This window comes from Solanum verrucosum, unplaced genomic scaffold, assembly GCF_900185275.1.
Source record: "Solanum verrucosum unplaced genomic scaffold, falcon-dt-bn FXZP01000102.1, whole genome shotgun sequence".
NCBI classification, from domain to species: Eukaryota; Viridiplantae; Streptophyta; class Magnoliopsida; order Solanales; family Solanaceae; genus Solanum; species Solanum verrucosum.
The window spans coordinates 2,205,750-2,231,354 of NW_026019930.1; the positions used below are offsets into that span (position 1 = coordinate 2,205,750).

Sequence of the window (25,605 nt, forward strand, 5' to 3'; positions counted from 1 at the left end):
AAAACTTTTCTACTCCAATGCTTATGCTACTGGGTATTTATATGTAGTGCCAACTCTTCTAATTTCTTGTTTCACACTTCACGCGTTCCATTATTTGGATGCCAAACGAAATCCGTTAACTTTATTGGTTGCTTTCTCACTCTTGTGCTGCGTCTCACGCTTTCTGTTACTTGAGGAATATTGACCTAGCTGCTGACTCGACTAGGGGTATGTGCAACTTCAGCTGAGTTGGTGTTCATAACAACACAAATATTGTTCTGGAAAGAAGTATTATACCAAAACTCTGCCCAAGGAAGCATGTTGACCCAATCAGTTGGCGAATCTGCCACATAACAACGCAAATATTGTTCAACATATTTATTGAAAACCTACGATTGGCCGTCCGTCTGAGGATGGTAAGCAGTGCTCATGGCTAGGGATGTCCCTTGGAGGCGATAAAGTTCCTGCCAGAACACATGTAGGAAGCGAGGATCACGGTCAGTGACAATGGACTTAGGAGTCCCGTGAAGTTTGAGAATATGGGCCACAAAAGCTTCAACAACAGTTAAAGCCGTGAAAGTAGCAGGCAGTGGTACGAAGTGGCCATATTTGGACAACCTATCGACTACAGTCATGATAGTTGTTTTATCGCGAGATGGGGGAAAGCAAGTCACAAAATCCATTGTGATCTCCTCGAATACCTGCTCGGGAATTGGGAGAGGCAATAAAAGGCCCGCAGGATGATGATGATGGTCTTTCATTTGCTGGCAAATTTGACAAGAGGCTATGAACACCTTGACGCCATGACACATATTTTTCCAATAAAAATTAGAAGATAAACGATGAAAGGTACGAGCAATGCCTGAATGACCCCCAACATGTGAGGAGTGGAACTCATGGAGCAGGTGGAGGCGAAGTGATGAATCAACAGGTAGTACCAAGCGTCCTTTAAAGAACAAGAGCCCTCCTCGATACAAATAACCGGGGTATTCTGCAGGATCATCGCGAAGTCCCTGCTGTATAGACAGTAATTCAGGATTCGCTGTGTTTTCCACGCGCAAAGTGTCAAATAACTGAAAGGATTGACTTGAAAGAGCCATTAGCGAAATATCTGGTACACGAGATAATGCATTTGCAGCAAGATTGTGTTTTCCCGGATGGTACACAATCTCAAAATCATAACCCACAAGTTTGCACAACCACTTTTGTTGCTCTGGGGTTTGTATTACTTGATTGGTGAGATCTTAAGAACCTGCTGGTTGGTGATGATGGTAAACCGCCTACCCAATAGATATTGATGCCATTTGCTAACAGCTTGAGTAATCGCCAACATTCGCGCACATAAGTAGAAGCTTGTTGCATCCTAGGACATAACTTTTGGCTGAAATAAGCAACTGGATGTCCTTTTTGAGAGAGAACAGCCCCAATGCCCTTCCCAGATGCATCCGTTTCAACTTGAAACAATTGACTGAAGTCAGGCAACGCTAATACTGGTGTAGAACTGAGACAACTCTGAAGATTCTCGAAGGCAGCCTGAGCATTAGGGGTCCAAGAGTAAGAATCAGTACACAGTAAGTCAGTCAATGGGCTCGCAAGCATAGCATAATTGCGAATGAAGCGTCTATAGTAGCTCGCTAGCCCCAAGAAGCTGCGAACTTTCTTAATATTGCGAGGAGCAGGCCACTACTGGATAGTGGTAATGTTTGAGGGATCTACTGCTAACCCGTGTTGGGATAACACATGACCTAAATAATCCACAATCTCCTATCCAAAAGCACATTTGGAGAGCTTGGCAACCAACTGATGCTTTCTTAAGGTTGACAGAACCAACTTGAGTTGATCCAAGTGAAGCTCATATGTAGGGCTATATATCAAAATGTCGTCAAAAAAAACCAAGACAAATCGCCGTAAAAAGGGACGAAACACAGAATGCATCGTCGCTTGGAAAGTGGATGGGGCATTAGAAAGCCTAAATGGCATTACTAAAAATTCATAGTGCCCTTTATGGGTGCGAAATGCTGTCTTCTCAATATCCTCGGGTCGAATTCGAATTTGATGATAACCGGACAACAAATCGAGTTTCAAAAAATATTTTGCACTATATAGTTCGTGAAATAATTCATCAATTGTGGGGATAGGAAATCGATCCCGTATGGTGATAGCATTCAATGCCCGATAATCAACACAAAAACGCCAAGAGCTATCCTTTTTACGAACCAGTAGCACCGGGGAAGAGAAGGGGCTAGTGCTAGGGTGAATAATACCTTCAGAAAGCATTTCATTCACTAATTGTTCCATCACCTGCTTCTGAAAATAAGGATATCGGTAGGGATTTACATTAACAGGCCTTGTGGCTGGAGCCAAATGAATAACATGGTCTTGAAGACGGGTAGGTGGAAGTCCCTGCGGTTTAGTAAAAACGTCCCCGAAGGAGTCCAATAAAGCAGATATTGCAGGGGGAGTAGTCTCAGGAGATTTTGAAGGTGTAGCCCCAACTAATTGCAAATGATAGTAGGTGACAATAGCATCAGTAGCACATAAGCGTCGTAAACATTGAAGCTGGACCTGTTGGATATCAATAGAGGACTCACCTCTCCAATTGAATTTTTGCCTATTTAACTCAAATTCAAATATCCGCTGACATAATCAGTAACAATACGACCCAAAGTAGCTAGCCACGAAACCCCTAAGGCAATATCTGAACCATGTATCGGCAGGACAAAGAAGTCCATAGTGAGAAGACACCCTTGAATCATTAATGGAACTTGTCGGACAATTCCATTACATGGTAGACGTTGCCCACTGCCGACCATAACTGAGAACGGAGGAATGGTCTCTATGGTCAGGTGAAGGAAATTAGCCACATGAGTTTGAATAAAGTTGTGTGTGCTGCCGTTATCGAGCATGACATTCACCGATGAGCCCTGAATATAACCAGTAAAACGGAGAGCAGAAATTGTGTCACCCCCGGCCATAGCGTGGTAAGAAAGACTGGACGAATGCATGACCTCAAGGTTTTGAAGCTCCTCAGCCAACATTTCATCAGTTATGGAAGAATCAGGGAGAGGTTCTGGCATCTCTGTTTCGTATTCAAGCAACAACAACTGCGGTGGAGCTTTATATTTATGACCAACAGAGTACTTTTCCTCACAACGGAAGCATAATCATTTTTCACGGCGTTGCAGGATCTCAGCCGGGGAGAGGCGTTTAATTGGAAGGCGATTGCAGATAACATTTTGTGGATGAAAATTAGGGGTTGGCAAGAGAGGAGGGGAATTTGTGAAGGCTGGTTTAAGAGGCCCACCCCGCTCCAACAAGAGGCGTTGTTCATTAGAATGGGCTAATTCAAAAGCCTTATCCAATGTTTTGGGTTTATGGACCAGAACTGCAGTTTGAATATCTGCTCGGAGGCTAGAGGTGAACACCGCAACCAACCATGACTCAGGGACATCATTAGTCTCATCAGCAATAGACTCAAATCGAGCCTGACAATCGGCAACGGTGGAAGTCTGCTGGAGTTTGGACAAACGTCCCTCCGCAGGAAGCAAGGTACGTTTAAGAAATCTACTTGTCACTTTCAAAGCAAAATTAGTCCAATCACTCAATTGCTTGTTCCGGAATAACCAACGATACCATTCACGGGCCTCGCCATCCAAATAGAATGAAGCGAAGGATAGTTTATGATCCTCAGAAATATTATAAAAATCGAAATACCTTTCTGCCTGAAAGACCCAGCTCTTGGGATTATCACCATGGAAACGAGACATCTCAACAGAAGCCGGTTTATGCCGCATGGAGGGGACGAGCGGGGTGCCGATCGGGGGCCGCCGCATCAACTGCTTGGGAGTGTGAAGTATTAGCCACCTGAGACATCAGATCCAATAGCAATTTCTGTTGCCCAACAAAGGCCTTAATGAGATCTGCAACCGAGGCCGACAACTCAGAGATCTCTTTAGATGGAACCACCGACGAGGATGAAGAAACAACAGCAGGAACACCGAAACTCGAAAACCCAGTCATGGAGATCGAGTAATGAAAGCACCAATAGAATGTACTTAATGACACCAAGTATTAATTGTATTGCTAACTGTCAAATACAAAGGGAAATATGACTGATAATGAATTGCAGGGAAATTAAAAGCTACAAGAAGGAGATAAGAACGATAGAAGAATGGGGTGAGGGGATACAGAACTTTCACATAAAACTTTTCTACTCCAATGCTTATGCTACTGGGTATTTATATGTAGTGCCAACTCTCCTAATTTCTTGTTTCACACTTCACACGTTCCATTATTTGGATGCCAAACGAAATCCGTTAACTTTATTGGTTGCTTTCTCACTCTTGTGCTGCGTCTCACGCTTTCTGTTACTTGAGGAATATTGACCTGGCTGCTGACTCGACTAGGGGTATGTGCAACTTCAGTTGAGTTGGTGTTCATAACAATGAACCCCCTAAATCCTCTTTGTCAAGGAGTCAAGTTAGTAGAGTAATAGCTAGCTTAGACTCCCTTTTTTTGGTGTTAACTTGTAGAGTTTATCTAGCTCTATTTCTACCCCAAGATCTTGTATTGAGTTTGGTATGTCAAACTTCAAAATGTAACTCTTTCATATCAATGATCATTGGATGCCGTTAAAAAAAAAAATCAACAATGTTTTACCATCGAAAATTTAATCAAAATAAGAGGCTCATACAAATATCAACTAACATTGCAATTCAATTATAGAGTAAGGATTAAACAGACCATTAACAATGTGGACCAAGGAAGATTCTATCGTAATGAATTTGAATCTCGTTAAAGTGAGCAATATATCATTTCATCAGTCTAAAAAAAAATATTTTTCTTAAAATTTTCTAAATGTAATTGTAAGTATTTTCATAGGCAATTCTTAAAAGTTTAACATTAAATTACTCATTCTGATCCTCATATTAAACATGAAAAACTAAATTAGAGCGTAAAAGAAATCAAATTCCTTAGATACATGAACATTATTTTAAATAATCATCTTGAAAAGAAAACAAATTGCACAACTATCACGTACGATAACGATTTGGTGAATACATTCATATATTTATGAGGTTAAGTAGCAAGTTAGCCTTATTATTCTTTTTATTTTTCTATATTTGTAACCGTGTACTAATATTTTTGAAATATAGTAATTTGCTTGATTTTTTCTCCGATCTCTTATAATGAATATTATATTATAATTCTTAAAAAAAAACTCAAAACTTTTACCAAAAGTTCAATAACAAGCGATAAAAAATAAAATTTGAGATAAAGTGATGTGTAGATTACTATATGTTCTCACCTTACGAGGAATTTCAATAATTTTTTTAGTTATATATGGCGTGTTGTAAAAGTGAGAAAGTGTGGGTTTTGATTTGATTTAAGAGTGGGTCAAAAGTCGACAAATATTTAAACACACATGAATTTATATTTGAGTTAAAAGAAGAATGACGTTGATATCTACCTATTAAAATTACAAAAAAATTGTAGTGTAGATTTATATAATATTCAAATCTTAAAAAGTATTTCGTTTATGATGCATAAAAAATTATATTATAATCAACATAAGAATATTTATTGATCGCGTAAAGTACGGATAAATTAACTAGGATCATTTCTCAGACTAGCTAGTACATAAAACACAAGCATATACTCACAAGGAGCATATTTATTTAGTCTACTAGTAAATATAATCAAGTTAATTAAATTCAGACTCCACAATAGGCCTTCAAAGAAAAATCACATTTCATGTCTTCTTTAGTGTAGCCGAAAGCAAGGAATTCATGAAAATCAAAGGGCTTAAAGAGTAAAGGATGATCTTCATCTACCAACTCTTTTGGTGCCTTTATTATGTATCCATCTTTAGGTTTTGAAAACAAACCAATTGAATACCTTGCTTCGTTTCCTCTCATCATCACTCTATGAAATGTTGCATGCATCCGACCATTTGTCCATGCCTACATACAACAATAATCCTTCATATTCAAAAAAGCTAATTATGTTTGAACTTTATACTTGCAAATACAAAAGAATATATTCACAAACTAAATCATCTAAAATAATAGCTATAGATATAATCGGCCAAAAAAAGGGATAGTAACCTAAAACATAAGACACATTAACTATCTTAATTGGTAAAAGTAAGTTGATATTATAATTTATTTATTTTTATATTCAGTGGCGGGAACACAAAGACTAAAGGATGATCAGTTGAACATCTTTTATTTGGAAAAATTATAAGTTTCACTACACTATATATCAGATGTTCAATTCAACCATTTTTTTTTTTACAATTAAGAAAATAAAAGTAGAGTTACATGAATTGTTAATGTTGGAAGAGCTTACGTGTAGAGAGTCTCCAATCATGACAGTGAAAGTGTCAGGTGTAGGATCAACATTAATCCACTGTCCATCTTTGGTCAAAATTTCAAGACCTTTCACCTGATTTTGGTATAGTATAGTAACAATGTTCTTATCTGTGTGAGCATGTAGTCCTATTTTAGTCTCATCGCTTTGAGGTTCTTTATACTTCATCAATCGAAGACTATAGTTGGTCGAATTCATATGCTCATTCATGTACTTTTCAACACCTAAGCTCTCCACAATCATTCTTCTTATTGTCTGGTCTAACTTTGATAGTTGCTCTAAATATGACTGGATAGTTTTACTGCCAACACATATAAAAATGAAAAAAATTACAATAATATTATGCATGTTATAAAAAAAAATAATGGAGAAAGATTAATATTTACCAAAAAGAAGGATTTCCTTGAGGCCATAAAAGTTGAGTGTATTTTTCGGCTTTATGAGGAATGTTAGAATCAATAATGCCCATGCTTTCATATAGTGGAATTGAAGAATGGTATTGTCCCACATAGCCAGAGAAGGGTTTGGTTGAAATGTTTTTAAGTTTGGTTTGTATAGGGAGATCAAAAAACTCTTGTGAGACTTCAAAAATAGATTTTTGAAGGTTTATTGGAATTTTATCAAAGAAAGCTTCAAAACAACCATATTCTACTAGTGCTTTGTAGACTTGGCTTTTCACTTGATTCCATTCAAGTGTGTCTGGCTTTAAATCTTCATGAGAAAAGTTTATTTTTGGAAGCTTCATATTTTTGGACCCCATTTTTTCTAGGAAGTATAGATTTTTGTTATAAATTTATTATGCTTAATTCTATGCATGCAATTGAATCTATTTATAAAGACTTTGAAACAAGTGAAGGTAAGTACTTTTCCCATGTGATAACAAAAATAACAAATCTTTAATGCAAATTGCTTAGTAATTCAACGATAAGTAGGCAGCATTGTTGCTAAACAAATTAAGCTTTCTTAGGTACGTAGGCAAAATCGAAAATTCAATATTTTTGAAATTTTGGTTTGAATTTTGTGGATTGTGGAAGAAAATATTTAATGGTAAAGAAAATGAATTCTCAAAAATTAAAAGAAAGGATTTGGGTTGTTTTTACTGGAGTTTTTATTGGGGTTTATATGATTTATAGAGTTATTATCCCTCCCAATCTATTAAGGTCAGTTTTTTATGTTGGTTTTTCTTTGTTAGCTTTATTTGTATGCTTTTTAAAATTTTTCATTATCTGTTAATACTAAACGATTTCCATCTTAATGATGTTTTTATTGATTATCATAATTATAAATTGGAATGACTCTTTATGATTCACAATAGATAAAGAAAATTTCAATACTTCCCATACAAATTGAAAATAATAGTGAGTGGGTGTTTTTATATTATTAAAGATTTATCAGTTAAGCAAAGTGATATTTTTTGGGTTATGCTTATGGAGTTTTGAGTTTTTTTTTTCTTTTTAAATTATAGCGAAAGCAAGTGATATATAACATGAAGAGATATAGGTGAAATTAAAATTAAAATTTTATGAATTTAGTAATTAAAGTTTTTAGTACTAACTTTTGATATTTTTTCAGGTTGTGCTTTTGAAGATTCATTTTTTTTTTTTGTGTGTGTGGGGTTAAAGCAAATGCTATATATATCATGATATTTAGATATTAAGGTGAAATCATTATTTAAATTTTACATATTTAATGTTTAGTGATTTAGCACTAATTTATCATATTTTCAAGTTATGAGTTCACTTTCATTGTTTATTATAATTTTATTGAATTTTACATATTTTCAAATTATGAGTTCACTTTCATTATTTATTATAATTTTAATGAATTTTTACATACAAATTTATATATACCATGAATATACTAAACTAGAAGAAGACAATAATGAATTCGTTCCTGGATGGTGCTAAACAAAAACGAGTATGTGGTCATCATGAGTTGTCGTCTAGTGTTAGAGGAGGTATGATAAATCAGAGTCATGCGCCAAAAGGGCAACAAAATTGATTTTAGAATCAAAAGGGCAACATTACAACGCCAAATTAATGGCGTCCAAATCAGATTAAAATTAACAAGACGGTCACTTCCATGCGCCTTACAAGGCGCAGCCATCTTGCGTCTTACAAGGCGCTGACAGCTTGCGCCTTGTAAGGCGCATGAGAGTGCGCGACTTCCCCTTAATTTTTCTTTAAAAAAATAAATTATTTCATTCGATTGAACATTTTTATGGTATTTTTCTTGTAAATTTTTTTAAATTCTCTTACTATGTTGTATTGAGGGATGTTATATATTAAATTTGGGATGTTATATTAACATTATAAAATTATACTACCCAACTCCACTTATTTAATTTAATTTTATTTTATTTAATCAATTCATATCATTTACTTTTTATTTACCCAAGCTTCACTTCATTTTATTTTATTGAATTCCTTCATACTGTTTATTTTTTTTACTACCCAGCTCCACTAATTTTATTTTCTTTAATCACTTCATATTATTTCCTTTTTATTTACCTCAGCTCCACTGGATATATACATACAATTACTTTAACTTCGTAATTTTTAGTTTTACCATACCTAAATGCACAAACTTTTACCCAGCTCCACTGATTATTGTATTTTTGTTGTTTCTCTAAACACATTTTTGGAATTTATGTATCTTTAAATTAGAAACATAATTGACAACGAGATATTTATAAATCTTCAATAACACAAGAATTCTACCATAAATAAAAGATTCAACTACTACATGAAATATTTTTTTTAAAAATTTAATCAGAATGAAAAAAAAGTTTTTTAAAAATTAAATGGAAGGCGCACATTCCCATGCGTCTTACAAGGCACAGGTGGTCAGAGTCTTGTATGACACATGGCGGTTGCGCCTTGCTGACATTGCCCTGATTTCGGCCACGTTACTTTGGGCGTTAAAAAGTTGCCTTTTGGTTCTAAAATCAATTTTTTTGCCCTTTTGAAAGTTTTGACAATTTTTTTTTACCCTTTTGGCTCCAGAGTCTGATAAATAAAAACACAAAGAAGGGTCTCGTTATCATTATTATATCTCCACAAAATTCAACATTATTATTGTATCCTCAAAAAAATCAACATATCATTGTTGTATCTTCAGAAAATTCAACATATATAATCTTATAGCTAACTTCAAATTCTTCATTCTTTTTGTTTTTGTTTTTGCTGATCTATGAGTAATTTGCAGATTATTTTAGCTTTAAGAAGTGTTTTTAAATTTTAATTAACTGACGATGAAATATATAAATTGTCATTTTTTTATTAATTTGTTGCCATCAATTAGTTTTGATTTATTCTTGAATAATTTTTTTTTCATTTCTCCTCTTACATCTTATTGCAAGAATAAAGTCTCAAATATTACTGTTAAGCTTTCATAGGAGGCTAACAAATATGTGTACGTTAGTTTACTTACAAATAGAAAAAAATTATGCGTACTTTCTGTTAAACTGTAAATTTTTAACGTTTATATTTCTATTGTAAATATGGTAACTTCCTTAGGAAAACTATTTTTTAAAGTTATATAAGAACAAATTTGAATTATGTAAGAACTTGAAATAGGTAAAACCTCTAAGCATTTGTAACTAATAAATATTTATACAACTTTCTCAAAATTATAAAATGTACTACCACAGAAATTTAATGAACCTATTGAAAACCATAATTACTATATCATGATTATGTGTAGGTTACTTTTCTTTTTAAGATATGATCTTTTTAATTAAACAACAAAAAATGTCACTACACCAAAACACAAATAATGATGTTTAAAATTTAAGGGAATTCTCTTTTATTTTTTTGGATGAACTTTATTTTCTAACAACTAAGTTTTAGGTGATGAAAGGTTAAACAAAATTAAATTATTTGGATTTGAAGACTACTAAATTATTTTAAATTTTTGGAAATAGTAAAAGATTAGTTTATAAATCTAATAAGATCTTTCTTAACTACACGAAGCGCGATCAAGTCTACTAGCTCTATTATAAAATATGAATCAAACAGACTATTTGTATGAGAACAAACTCATAAAAGAGAATTTTTTTATGAGTCTAATCTTTTGATAAATATATGTCTTTTCATTTTGAGAAAGAAATACTTATTCGAGGAAATTAAATACAAAAAATACACATTAGGAGTGTTAAAATATATTGAAACTAAAACTTGTAATGTTGATTTACTTTATATATTTACTATACGTATGTAATAGAAACTTTACATGAAATAGTAATAAGGCTGATATCGGTCAAAACTCGACAAATATTTAAACACACATGAATTTAAATTTGGTTTAAAGGAGTAATATAATGATGTTGACATCTACCTATTAAAATTATAAAGAAATTTGTATTGTAGATTTATTTAATATTCATATCCATAAAAGTATTTTGAGAATAATACATCAAAAAATATATTATAACCAACATTACAATATTTAGCAATAACGCAAAAGGCGGATAAATTAAATGGTATTGTTACATAGTGTCACTCAAACTAGTACATAAAACAGAAGCATATACTCACAAGTCACAAGGAGCATACATATTTATTTTTACACTAGTAAACATAATGAAAGTAAATTGAATTCAGACACCACAATAGGTCTTCAAAGCAGATTCACATTGCAAGTCTTTTTCGGTGTAGCTAAAATTAAGGAACTCAAAATGATTATGTGGCTTAAAGAGTAAAGGATGGTCTTCATCTATCAGCTCTTTTGGTGTCTTTATCGTATATCAATTTGAACTAAGTTTTGAGGAAGTAAGTCAGAGAATAAGAAGAGTCCTATACATGAGTTCCATATAGTTATGTAGACCATCGAGTCGAGTTGTTTCATGCCCATAATTCCGCATGAACACTATAAGTCGAAAAATCTTGAGATGAGTAGTATCATTGAAGTTCTTGAGTTCCAAGTATTGAGTTCTATCTATGGTTATTAAAAACCTTGCATTGAGTCGTTCATTACCATAATTCGGCATGAACCATATCTTAGGAAGTCTTTTACAAATGTTTAAACTTTGTTTTAAGACTTAAAGCTTTGAGTTCAGTAAAAAAAGTAAAGAGTAAAGTTTGAAATCCTTTTCTTCAAAAGTATATGGGGACTAAGTATTCCCAAAGAGTTTATAAATGTTTCCACATTTAAATAAGAATGGAAACTGAGATTTTCAAAGAGCTTTCGGGCTAGTTTTCAGAAAAGAGTAATCGCATTCTAAATGAAGCAAGAAGGGAAACTGAGATTTCCAAGATAGCCTTTGAGCTAAGTTTTGAGCACTAATCTCAAATCACAAAAGAAGTATGTTTTTTAAAACATAAGAGCTAGTATATTTTTGGGAGTAGTATTGAGCACCGATATGGGGGAGAGTTCAGACAACTCACAACCCCCATAAACTATACCCGGCCATTGTATTTATAAATACACAATAGACTAGTGGATCCACTTAGTAGTTCAAGTCCTATTCCTTTGGCCGGGTATAGGATGCGCTGGCAGCGTGAGGAAGATCGTTGTATCATCACAATAACTCTTATGTGATGGTTGTCGGTTAGAGAAACTCCCACATAAGTTATTGTATTTTATATACATCAGTTTATTTTGTATTTTTACATACATCTCAGAGTTCATATTGTATTGTTGCATACATACAGAGTTATCATTGTATTTATAAATACACAGAGTTGAAAAACCATGTTTTAAACAACGTTTCCTTATATTGCACATGTCTTTAAACTGCTTTATATTGAAATGAGTCCAGTTATGTTGAGTATTTCTAGTTGAGTACCTTAAGTTGAGTATCTTGAGTTGATTTGTGCTTCATTGAGTCGAGTATCATATCTTTGAAGTTGAGTATCTAATCCTTGAGTTGAGTATCTTATTCTTAAGTTGAGTTGAGTTGAGTGAGTTTGAAAAGAGGTAAGTATGTTTCCTTTTTATCAAGTTCAAGCTTATGTTATGTTTTGGAATTCCCCTTACATGCTCGTACATTCCACGTACTGAGCCATTTGGCCTTCATGCATCTTCTCATGATGTAGACACAGGTATTCAGGATCATCAACAGGAGATTCGTTGATACATCCGGGAGTTCGAGTTAGCTATGGTGAGCCTCCTTTCTTCCGGAGAATTTCATTTACCTTTCAGTTATATCAGTTGTTAGGATGTCGTGGGTCTTGTTTCGACTTCCATCTTTATCAGTTAGAGGCTTCATAGATAGTCAGTATAGTTGAGAAGTTTGTATTATTCATTTACTTTATTAAATATTTTAAAGACTTAAGTTGCCTATTTTATGGCGAATTGAATAATTTAGTTTATTCGGAGTTTTCTTTTGAGTTAAAGCTTTCTATTTAAGTTTATTGAATTTTATTTCAGTTTTAAGCTTTTGCATGCTTAAGTTAGTCTTCCGCTTGCAGTCAACCATGATGAGGGTTCGCTTGGGACCAGCAATGGTTCTTGAGTGCCGACCACGTCCAGGGTGTAGACTCGGGTCGTGACATGATGAGGGTTCGCTTGGGACCAACAATGATTCTTGAGTGCCGACCACGTCCAGGGTGTAGACTCGGGTCGTGACATTTTCTTAGTCGCACTAATATTTATTTCAGCAATATTTTATGTTAAAAAATTCGTGTATATTAGCGGCGACTTCAGAAAAGTCTCCACTAATACGTTATTTTATATAGCGACTAAACCGGTTGCCCCTAAAACTAGCGCCTTTTGAAGCAACTCTATTAGTTCCCCACAAAAATCTCTACTTTTGTAGCAACTATGACAGTCGCCACAAAAGATCGCCACAATAATTCATATTTCTCGTAGTGATCACCACTTTACCATAGAACATGATTGTATGAAAAAATTGATCATGACTTATATCAAATATTTGAATTTTGATGTGCAAAGCAAAATAGACCTCTACGCTTAAAAGGAAGTAGAGGACTAATATAGGAAAAAAGGACTATCCAAAATTATTACTTCTATCATTTCAATTGACGTAACATCATTTAATTAGGTATAGACTTAGGTATTAAGAAAAGAAAATGGAAAGTTTTGAAATTAACGATTCAAAATAATTTTAGATATTTATGTAGATGTAAATCTTCAATATCATATAAATGACAGAGAAAACACTACTGATCATATTCAAATAAACATGTGCTTTTTGAATGGGTTAGAGAAGATCTTTAGGCAAAAATGGATAAGGGAAAAAAATCAAACAATAATCACCACAACATGAAATATTATGATACTTTACTTCCTCAATTTTTAAGATAAAATATATTATTTTGATAACTAATAATTTTATTTCAGTAATCATAAAGAACAATATATTACAAATTCGTTGCTCAAATATTGTTGTAAATTCCAATGATAAATCAGTTTGACTCAACGATCAAGAAATTTGACATACTCTTTAATACATATAGATGAGCCAAGAAAACAATCTTTTACAATCGAAATTTAATCAAAAGATTAGACTCATACAAATGTCAAGCTAACATTGCAATTCAATTATAAACTAAGAATTAAATAGATTATTCGTATGAAAACAACAAACAACTCAGAAATATTTTCATAGGCAATTCTTAAAAGTTAACACTAAATTATTCATTTTGCTTCTCACAGTAAACATTAAAAACTAAATTAGAGCTTACAAAAATCAAATTCCTTAGATACATTAAAATCAAATAAGTTCTATTTTGGGATCATTATACAAACAAGCGACATAAGGGTCAATTACTCGGCTGGAAGCCTGGAATATATATATATTATTATTATTATTATTTTAAATCAAATAAGTTCTATTTTGGGAAAAAACTACTTATTCGAGGAAAATACAAAAACACATGATAGGAGTGTAAAAATATATCGAAACTAAAGCTTGTAATGTTGATGTAATTTATATATTTACTATAAGTAATAAAGTTGATTTCGATATTTCGCTATCATGCAAAGCGTGGACAAATTAATTAGTATTATTTCACCATAGCAGTATTGTAGTACATAAATACAAGTATATACTCACAAGGAGTATACATATTTATTCTATTAGTAAGTTAATCAATTAAATTAAATTCAGACACCACAATAGGTCTTCAAAGCAGATTCACATTTCATGCCTTCTTCAGTATAGCTGAAAGTAATGAATTCAAGATGAGTAAAGGGCTTATAAAGTAAAGGGTGTTCTTCATCTACTAGCTCTTTTGGTGCCTTTATCATGTATCCAGCTTTAGGTATTGTAAACAAACCAATTGAGTACCTTGCTTCGTTTCCTTTCACCATCACTCTATGAAATGGTGCATGGATTCGACCATTTGTCAATGCCTACATACAAAAACAATCCTTCATATATTAAAAAAAACCTAAAAATTTGAAAGATAGAAAGCTAAGAACATTTAAACTTCTATACACTGACAATATAAAAAAAATCACAAGTCAAGTCATCTAAAATAATAGTTATAGATAATCATTCATAATAAATGATATCAGTAACTAGCTAGGGTGTTCACGGTTTGGATAAAAGCAGATCCAAACAGAAAAATCAAATCAAATCGATAAAATAAAACCGATTTTATTTGGGTTTGGTTTGGTTTGGTTTTAGATTTTTGAAAACCGATAGTATTTGGTTTGGTTATGGTTTTATTCGAAAAAACTGAAGAAATAACCGAATTGATGAATTATATACATATATTTTATTAATATACATACTTAATATATTGTTTTTATAAACAATTTAAAGATCTTACATATATTTTCATTAAAATTTCTTTAAAAGTTACTTACTGAAAGCAAAAATGCCCAAGATGAAAGTATTTATCTTATTGATTTCATGCATATGAGTGTCTATGACAATTCTTTGTGGGACTGAAAATGTTATTGTCTCTTCCTTCTAGGCCAATAGAGTGAATTTTAAAGTTTTATTGATAGTAAATTTAGTGATCGAAAGTTCAGTAATTTAAGTCATTCTAACTATTTTTCGTTTTGAATGGATTGTTGTCACTTTTTTCACATTTTGAATGAATTGTTTCTTCTATTTTTGTGTATGGTTAATAACCGAACCAAACCAAACTGAAACCAATAACCACCAAACCGATAATTGTATATTATATTTGGTTTGGTTTGATTTTGACCAATAACTAATCCAAACCGACCCGTGAACACCCCTATCAGTAACCTAAAGAATAAGACATGTTAGTTGTCATAAGTAATTAAAAAGTAAGTGCATATCATAATTTATTTATTTTATATTTAATGTCGAAGCAAATTATAAGGTGTATATAGAGAATTATACTGCATATATATTGGTAAAAAATTATTATATATTAAATCTTGAATATCCTCGATCAAATTTCTAGTTTTACAACAATTTTTATTTTAATGAGTTGGAAGAGCTTACATGTAGTGAGTCTCCAATTAAGACAATAAATGTGTCTGGTGTAGGATCAACATTGATCCACTGTCCATGTTTGGTCAAAACTTGAAGACCATTCACTTGATTTTGGTATAATATGGTAATATTGCTCTTGTCTCTGTGAGAACTTAGTCCCATCTCATTCTCGCTGCTTTGAGGTGTTTTATACTTCATCAATCGAAGAAGGTAATTAGTCGAATTCATATGCTCATCCATGTAATTTTCCACCCCTAAACTCTCCAAAATCATTCTCCTTATCGTTTGGTCTAACTCTGATAGTTGCTCTGAGTATGACTGAACAGTTTTACTGCCAATACACATAAAAATTAAAAAGACTTTTCAACTTTGTGGTTTAAATTTAAGTTATGTCAAATGTACAAAAATGCCCTTTAATATTGTGGCATGAAACATGCTACATGAAAAATTGAAATTAAAATGTTACTAAAAAAGGAAATGGTCATTCGTTTTTTAAACAGACTAAATATGAAAGTAGCTAGGTCATTCTTTTTCAAACGGGGGAGTAAGAATAAATGGAGAAGATTAATGTTTTACCAAAAAGAAGTATTTCCTTGAGGCCATAGAATTTGAGTGAATTTTTCAGCTTTATGTGGGATGTTAGCATCATCAATGCCCATGCTTTCATATAGTGGAATTGAAGGGTGGCAGAATCCAACATAGCCATTGAAGGGTTTGGTTCTAATGCTTTTAAGTTTGGTTTGTGAAGGGAGATCAAAAAGCTCTTGTGAGGATTCAAAAATGGATTTTCTAAGATGTATTGGAAATTTATCAAAGGAAGCTTCAAAACAACCATATTCTACTAGTGCTTTGTGGACTTGGCTTTTCACTTGGTTCCATACAAGTGTGTGTGGCTTTAAGTCTTCATGAGAAAAGTCTATTTTTGGAAGTTTGATGTTTTTAGAATCCATATTTATTTCTTGGATAAGAGATTTTTGTTGTATGATTGTTATGCTTAATTCCATGCATCTACCTAAACCTATTTAAAGAAATTGGAATAAGACAATGCTTAAATGTGGTGTATAAAGGTATCCAAACTTATTTAAATTTTAATTTGATAAATTGTAATCAAAATTTTTCATATTCAATTCGAACGGCTTAAACGTCCAACCCTATTCTTAGGTGGGCCTGTAAGGATATCAAAAGATTGAATAAGCTAAAGAAATATGTTTATTTAATAATATTCTTAAAATTAGATTTTTCTAATTGATTCTTTACTCTGATTTCAAATTATGTATCATCTCTTTTTTATCTTATGATATATCTATACTGGCAACACATTATTCAATTGTTGAAGAAGCCAATTGTTCACTTTTAAAGAATGAAATTTAAAAAGATAAAATTATTTGTGAAAGTAAACAAGTGAATGAATGTATTTATCAGCTCTCTAAGATATAAGTAATATAGTAAGTATGTTGAATAAAGTGGCATATATGTGTACTGACGTTAATGTACTTTTTACCAATTAATTATGTTTTAGCTTTCCTCAGAATTATTTCTAGTATTAAAAAAATTCAATTATCTCACAAAATCTCTTCCATTTATGGATATTTTTTTTTAATTTTTAATGTACATCGTTATTAACAATGTACTACTTTTAGAAACATTTATAAATGAACCATTCTATTAAAAACTTGATTCTGACTTGTACCAAATATTTGGTGTGCAAACACAAACAAACATACCTCTACGCTTTAAAGGAAGTAGAGGACTAGTATAGCAAAAAGGACCATTCAAAATAATTTCTCTCTCATCTTTATTTTTGTGATACCATTTAAATATATAGAGAGTTTTTATTTTTTATTTTTAAAATAAGCTTTTGAAAAGCATGGACATAAATTATAAATATTCAAAATTGGGATAATTCGTGCAAAAACTGATTTGTCACCGCAAATGAAAATTATTCTTTTGAGTTGTATATTTTCGTAAGAAGTCCTATGAAAAAATTAAGGTTGTTCATGGTTATAAAATCAAATCGAATAGCAATTCGAATCAAATCGATTAAAAAAATTGATATTTGATTTGATTTGGTTAGGTTTGATTTTAAATTTTGAAAAATCTATCCTATTTGGTTTGATTTTGATTTTACCAAAAATTAACCGCAAAAATAACCAAACCGAACCGAACCGAGAAGTTATATATACATAAATTTTATAATTATTTCTAAATAAATATAAGTATTTTGATAAATTTTAATTAACTTAATTCTTTAATTTTACTATTTTTGAGGCCCAATACTTAAATTTTAGCCAACTATTAAACCCTTAAGTTTAAATCAATCAATATAGCCTATTAGCTAGGCTAATGAATTGTGCAAACTAATGAGATGCATCTGACTGTATATTGTTGTTGTCATTTGAAGAATTATGACATTGGGTCCTTAAGGAGGTATATTAATTGATGTTTAGATCGAGTTTTTATGTATTGTGGTTGGAATAAGAAATTATTAAAGCAATTTGACATGAATACTTTATTTTTATGTTCATTTTCGTAAGAAAAACAAATTCAACTTATAGGCTCAAAACTAAGAATTTGAAATAATCAAATAGATTATATTCGAAATCGAACTTAAGAATACTGAACGAATCAAAATTCATTTGAATTGCATTTGGATTTTAGTTTCATAAATCTAAAAAATCTCAATCGAATTTTTTCATGTTTAATCTGAATGACATGAACGCGTAATTCTATTTCAGGTGGGCTTGTATGGATATAAAAAGATTGAGTAGGCTAAAGTAGATCTTCTTAAATGCTTCATCACTCTGATTCTATAGCTAATTAATCTCTAAAAATTAAATAATATATTTATAATGACAGCACATTATTCAATTGTTGAAAATCCTACTGCTCTTTTACAGAATTAAATTAAAAAGATAGAATTTTTTGTTCTTTATCTCTATTAGTCTTTTTAAACGTAAAAAAAAAAAAAGTTCTTTCAATATTATCCAAAAATATTGTGAATTTCAATTGATTAAAATGTCTAGATGAATGATGAAATGTGTAATTCATCGGCTATATAAAATACAAGTTGTTCATTAATTCAACGATAAGTAGCCCTACCTAATTTATAACAACGTTGCTAAACAAATTAGGCTTCTAAGGTATAGCTACTAGGCATAGCTTGGACAAAATTGAAATACAATATTTTTTTATTTTTCGGTTTGAATTTTAAACTACAAATTGAATTTTGGATTTTTAGATATCTTAAAATCTAGAGAAGTCTTATACCTTATATCTAATTTAACGATTATGCATAAGCCCATATACCTAATACTAAGTTCAATATAGCCAATGAGGCTAATGAATAGTGCAAACTAATGAGATGCATCTGACTGTATATTGTTTTTGTCACTCGAAGAATTATGACATTGGGTCCTTCACAAATAATTAGCTCCAAAACTAGTGAGATTTATGAAAGTTCCCTTAAGGGTGTGTTTGGTATGAAGGAAACATTTTCCGAAAAATGCTTTCCAATTTTTTCTCATGTTTGGTTGGGTAAAATGTTTTCCAAATCAACTTATTTTCCTCAAATTTAAGGAAAATGACTTCCTTCAAAAATTAAAAAATTAAGGAAAACATTTTTTCCAACTTCAAATTACAATTTTTATGTTCAAAAAATAAATTTAAAGCTTATTTTCAAAAATATTTTTCAACTTCAATTTTTTATTTTTTAACCCCCCCTCCCACCAGCCCCCCACCCACCCCTCCAAAAAAATTGAAGTTTGTTTTTAAAAAATATTTCCAATTTCAAATTTTTATTTTCACCCCCCCCCCCCCCCCAGAAAAAATTTTAAGTTTGTTTTTTTAAAAATATTTTCAATTTCAAATTTTTGTTTTTCATCCCACACCACTCCTAGCCTGACCCCCCCAAATAAAAAATTTAAGTTTGTTTTTTAAAAAATATTTTCAATTTTTATTTTCCACCCCCCCTCCCCCAATCAGCCCCCACCCTTTCAATTTTTTATTTTTTTACCCCATCTCATTTCCTACCCCCCCCCCCCCCCAGCCACCCCTTCCCCCCGGTCAGCTCACTCCACCCTCCCTCCAAAAAAATTAAGTTTATTTTTTATAAAATATATTCAATTTCAATTCAAAAATCATTTCTACTCTCTAGTAAAATTAAAATTTTTCTCAAAAATATTTTTCATTCATAAATCAAACACTAAAAAATCTTTTTCGAAAAATATGTTCTACTCACCAATCAAACATGAGAAAATAAATAAAAAATCTACTTGTTTTCCAGGAAAACATTTCCTTCATACCAAACACACCCTAAATCACTATACAACGTCATGCTAATGAATAGTGCAAAATAATGAGATGCATTTGATAGTCAGATTCTGACGGTATATTCAAGCCTCTCTTATTCTCCAACTTTATTAATTATCCAAATTATTTTCTTTATACTCTTCATTTTTATTTTGCGGCTTGTTTATCAAGAATTGATATTGTAAAATTTTTATTTGATTAAAGTGCAAACTTCATAAATATGTGTTTTTGAATTAAAAAAAAGGTGACTATATTGTTTTCTAACAATTACTTTTATTATTATAATTTATATATATAGTCTATGTAGTTCCATTTTATTTTTTATCAAAGTTAAAATATTAATTTATAATTTAGATATCTTAACGTTTATCAAAGACTGTGTTTTTTTTTCTAACACTTGTTAATATAATATTTAATTACCATTTTATTTGAATTATAATATTTGTTGTGTTTACATATTAATAAAATTTATATATATATATATATATATATATATATATATATATATATATATATATATATTTTCTACTATATAGAAAAGCGAAGCCGACCAAGACGACCAAGGGCATATTAGAAAATCTGACTTCAAGGAAGGGCAAAATAGTAATTAAGTTATCAAGATAGTTAAACCGACCTGAGTAATGAAATTTCTAGAAAGCAGGGACTCTTTATATTCCATGGCGCCTTTCCATGGTAGAGAGTTCCAGAGAAAATCATCGACTCAAAAAGACTCCTCTCATATGATGTTGGATTACAGGTCAGTTATCTCAATCTTTGCTCTAAGCATTTTCTGTTCTCAATCTCAAGGCTTTCAAAGACTGTTCTTTCATATCTCTTCCTTTTCACTGTTGGGTGTTCCAATTTGAGGGTTTTTTTTTTTGCTTAGATTCCTTTTCAGTTCTATTTTACAACTGAACTTGATAGATGATATTGTTATTGTACTGTCTCCCCACTCCCCAATTTCATGGTTGATGATCAATTACACTCCCATCACTTTTCCACTCCAAGCGGCTTTGTCTTGCTTCTCTTCATCATTTCGATTAATTTACAAATGCAGGTATGTTTCTCTTTAGTTTTTACCTAAATTTTCTGTTTCTTTTCCCTTTGTTGTTCTTTTTTTGTTTTTTAAGTTCTCTTCAAATTTAATTATTATCACATATAGGAATATTTCTACTAAAATGATGGTTCATAGATAGGTTGTTAGAAATCAGATTGATTGGAAAAATTAAATATATGAAAGTTAGAAGTCTTAATTGGGGTATGTAGAATTTTGGAGAGATAAACTAAAGATGTCTTTGATCTGCACATTGTAGCATGTTCTATGATGATAAAAAAAAATTTCTTCATTAATTATTCAGCTTATGGTGAAGTAGAACATCCTCCTACAGTTCCATCAGTCATTTCAAACAGGAATCATCCAAGGTCTGAAAGATATGATTCTCGGCACCATTCTTCATGCTCTAGAGCAATACTTATTGCTAGATTTGGTGATAGTGTTGTTCCCATTAACATTGTAAATGGTGAGAGCGATTCTCAACCTTTTATGAGTCGGTTCCAGTCAGAGATAACTACTTCTCTGATTGCAGCTCCGACTGTCAAATTGCCTTGTACTGTGAAACTCGGAGTATGGCATTATGATGTTAATGATCCATGTGCGCCGCTTGATGCTGAAAAATGTTGTTGTGCTTTGTAGGTGAGATAATTTCTATTGTTTCAAAGCTTTGAAGTCTTGATATGCCTTGAAGGGCAACAACTATTTAACTGTCTTTCATGAATTCTGCCTAACATGGAGGCTGCTTCTAAATTTCATGGACAATTTTGTCATGATGGTGCAACTTCAACAGTTATGACCACTGGCTAGCCATTTGTGTCTAAAAGAGTTGTAAGGAGGACCCTGTGTTGTGCCGCGATATCAAGCTTGCTGGGAGGGCAACCTGATCGACAATTTGACATGTCTCAATAGGTTTTCTTGTATCCAACATTTGCTTGATTAAAGAAACTCTAAGTTATGCTTATTGGTAGAAGAAGTGGGAGTATCTATTAATAATAAAAGAAAAAGAGCCTTCATCAATTGACACAGTGAAATAACATTCGTATATATAAGCAATTTATATGGAGAACCATTGGTTGTGAAATAACTATTGGTGGTTGGGACGGTATTGATAAATGACCTTCGTATATATAAGCAATTTATATGGAGAACCATTGGTTGTGAAATAACTATTGGTGGTTGGGACGGTATTGATAAATGACCTCAGATAAAATGCATCTGACACCAACTAAACTGTTATACTCTCAGATAACTTGCGCCTGGCACCAACTAAGCTATTATATGACAAATTCTTCATTGTGTCTCTATCTATGCAGTCGCGATCTAATTTTGGGAACAGTGGACTAGGCCATACTATGTAGGGCATTTCTATGATGGGTATAGGTATGCATTCCCACCACCATACGATTCAGGGATGTATACTTCCGCCTATGGGGCTTATCCAGTATATGGAACTCACCAGCAACAAGTAAGTTGAAAGTCTGCTACCGAGTTTCTCTGCTTGAATGGTGAATGTGCTTACTTCATTTGTTTCAAACTGGGAATGTAGAATTTAATAAAATCCGTCCAAATGAGGAGTGGAATTGAATTTTGACTGGATAAGTTAGTCTCCAAGGGATTCTATTAAACATATATTTAGAAATTTGGACTTTTAGACATAAAACTTCTTGGGGTTATGTATGAGCTACATATATATTCTTTGGAGGAGGCAAGGTAAATACTAAATCTAATGGCTTCGTTTTCTTTTCCTCTCTTCACACTTGCTATTCATTTTTTCATTTATTCATCGTTACTTTCACATATTTGTTTGGTGGTCACTTGGGAACTCTATTACCTTGTAACAGTTTTCATTTATGCTTGTATCTCGAGCAATTAGAGTTGTTCATTGTTTGACTTCATTTCAGGTAAGTACTTTCTCAGGCTCTGCATCGATTGGTTTGTAATCCTAAACTATGTTTTTGGTAGGATTTTGTGATCTCCTGGAGAATGGACTCTAGATAATTTTCTTCTTGTAATATTTCCGTCTTAATCCTTTGAGGAAGTAAAAGCAGAAAATGAATTGGTAGATGAGAAAAAAAAATGAAGGGGAAGCTAACGTTTTTATTTTTTTAAGAAAAAAATTTAAATTGAAGGGGATGCTCTCTCTTTATTTTGTTTCGAAATGAAGTATAAAGTTGGTTGAGCATTTGTTCGATAAGAAATTGTGGCATGGGCATAGATGTTGATCCTTTCTTTGGAGAGTAGGGTCTCTTTTTATATTAAAAGTTCCTGTGGGTTGGTGGTGTACCATATCATGTCTTATTTTCTACTTCGTCATATTTGATTTTGCTTACCATGTTTAATTATAAAGGTAGTTCTATTTGTGCATTGTTATTTGTATTAAGCGAATCTCACTTTTTGCTGGATAAAGAAACGAGACTTCAAATGATTTCTCCAGTTAAGAGATGTTCACAATAACGTTTTATGAAATAGAACTGTAAGTTGCAGTAATGATTGCTCTTATGGAGCTAGACCTGACATTTTGAGAAAAAATATTTTTTCAGTTCTTCTCCTTCAACTTTCAAGAACACTTAGGAACGACCTCTTTCAATGCCATTGCTGTCAGCGGCAACAAAAATATGAAATTTAATTGATACGTGGTTACGCAAGGCTGCAATGCCTCCAACTCCACCATTTGGACTCAGAAGGACGATTCAATATTGCAGCCCTTCCAACATCAATTCACTGCACAAGATAAGTAGTGTAATCTATTGGTTATTGTATGTTACATGCTATTTTTAGCATCGTAATTTTACAGCTAATATACTCTGACAATTAAGATATTTTATCCACCTTTAAACATATAGAAACATCTAGGCAACTATGGTCTATCGTGTTCCTTTCTCTTCAACATCTTTCTTGCCCGAGTAGTTTCTCCATGACGACACTTCAGATTTAACTCATTTTCTCTGTTGTTCCCTATTTCTACTTTTCGTGCAAAAAATAATAATAATTGATCTCTTCTGAACTCCTTTGCTCTTATCAGTAAGTTTTCGTTGTTACCTAATTTTAGATTTTAATATTCATTTGATCCACTGCTTATTGATGTTTTTTCTTTTAGGATAATTACTATGGGCTATATAGAATAATGCCCAGTTATCAATAATGTGTCTATTCTGGTCATGTTGGCATTTTTTTTACGTTCATTGTTAGTTTACTGCTTGTATAATTTCTTAAATGTAATCTTCTATCCTAGCAGACTCCGCTTAACTTCACTTGGTTCATGCCACAACGATCTATTTGGAAGGACAGTTTTAATGCACTCTTGACTATGAAGAAGACAGAATCTTAGTCAAGAACTTAGTTGAAATTTGTCATTATTATGTTTTAGGGGCAACAATTATTAAAACTTTTGATACATTTTAGAGACTCCAATCTACATTTTTCAAATGATATTAGAAAAAATTCATCAAATCAGCAACTGATGCAGCAGGGATTCTTGATAATACGGAAATAACTGTAGTCTCTCTTTGATGCTCTACAACTAGAAGCTACTTATTTTGCTTCTCCGAATTTGATTTTATTATTTAAATTAGTTGAGTTGATAATGAGGGTTAATGTATGGATGCGCTCTCTATATACTTGCTACTTGAATTTGTTCCTCAACCAACATGGCCTCATCTCTTTGATATATCATAGGAAGTATATCAACTAACTACATTCAACTACGTAGTAACAAATTATGTCGTAGGGTCATTTGAATTGCAACGAAATAATGCCAGTGTATTCTGTTTTACGTGATTTTAAAGTCACTAACAGATATAACTGTGCAGATTGCAGGCCTTAGGACCCTTTGATGTGAAGACTCATACTTCCACAAATATGACACAATCTTTTGTTCCATAATGCCAGTATATTTTGTTTTACATAACACTAACAGAGTTAATATTTGAATTGTAGTAGTAATAGTAGTATTTGTAGCTATATCACAATAAATAAATCAACAGAACTCCGCGCTAAATTACGAAAGTTGCTTCTAAAAAATAATTATTTAAAAACCTTTAGTATGAATGAGACAAAATTGACCTCGAATAATTTGAGGTTGTACTTGATCAATTTTGATGTATATCTATTAGTAATTGATTTATAAATAGTTATATACAAATGTAATTAGTACTCCCATAGGTATAATGTTCAACTACATAAATATTTCACTTTGAAAACAAACATTCAATAGAAAGGCATTCACAAAATATATAGATAACACGTTTGACTACTATATTTTGTTCAAGATAATAGTATTTTTATTTACTTTATATATAATGGTGTTTATATGTGATTGTCTCATTTATATTAATCAATTTTATATCACAAATAAGACTACACGTTGGGCCCGTGCTTAGCACGGGCAATACTTATCTAGTATATATATATATATATATATATATATATATGTGTGTGTGTGTGTGTGTGTGTGTTTAATAGCAAACAGTCTTAATCATTCAGTGTTTAGATCTAGAGACAAAATGTTAAT

At 32.0% G+C, this 25,605-nt stretch overlaps 2 protein-coding genes across 3 annotated transcripts in view; both read right to left on the reverse strand.

Annotated features, from left to right (window-relative positions):
• Window positions 1-5,635: 5,635 nt before the first annotated feature.
• The window catches only part of LOC125832462 (probable 2-oxoglutarate-dependent dioxygenase AOP1), a 78,460-nt gene continuing 58,490 nt past the window's right edge, over window positions 5,636-25,605 (reverse strand). The window contains exons 1-3 of one of the 2 annotated variants that reach the window (XM_049511616.1): window positions 6,738-7,111; window positions 6,331-6,652; window positions 5,636-5,942 (exon numbers count right to left, since the gene is read on the reverse strand). In XM_049511616.1, coding sequence (XP_049367573.1) covers window positions 5,694-5,942; window positions 6,331-6,652; window positions 6,738-7,111 — 945 coding nt within the window. In that variant the 3' untranslated portion in view covers window positions 5,636-5,693. Of the gene's footprint in view, window positions 5,943-6,330; window positions 6,653-6,737; window positions 7,112-25,605 lie in introns of those variants that run through there. The other variant, XM_049511624.1, reaches the window with a different exon arrangement.
• LOC125832431 (probable 2-oxoglutarate-dependent dioxygenase AOP1) lies at window positions 14,422-16,701 on the reverse strand. The gene is made up of 3 exons (XM_049511586.1): window positions 16,310-16,701; window positions 15,743-16,064; window positions 14,422-14,670 (listed from the first exon to the last, which is right to left on the reverse strand). The coding sequence occupies exons 1-3, from the start codon at window positions 16,681-16,683 to the stop codon at window positions 14,422-14,424; spliced, it is 945 nt and encodes a 314-aa protein (XP_049367543.1). The 5' UTR covers window positions 16,684-16,701.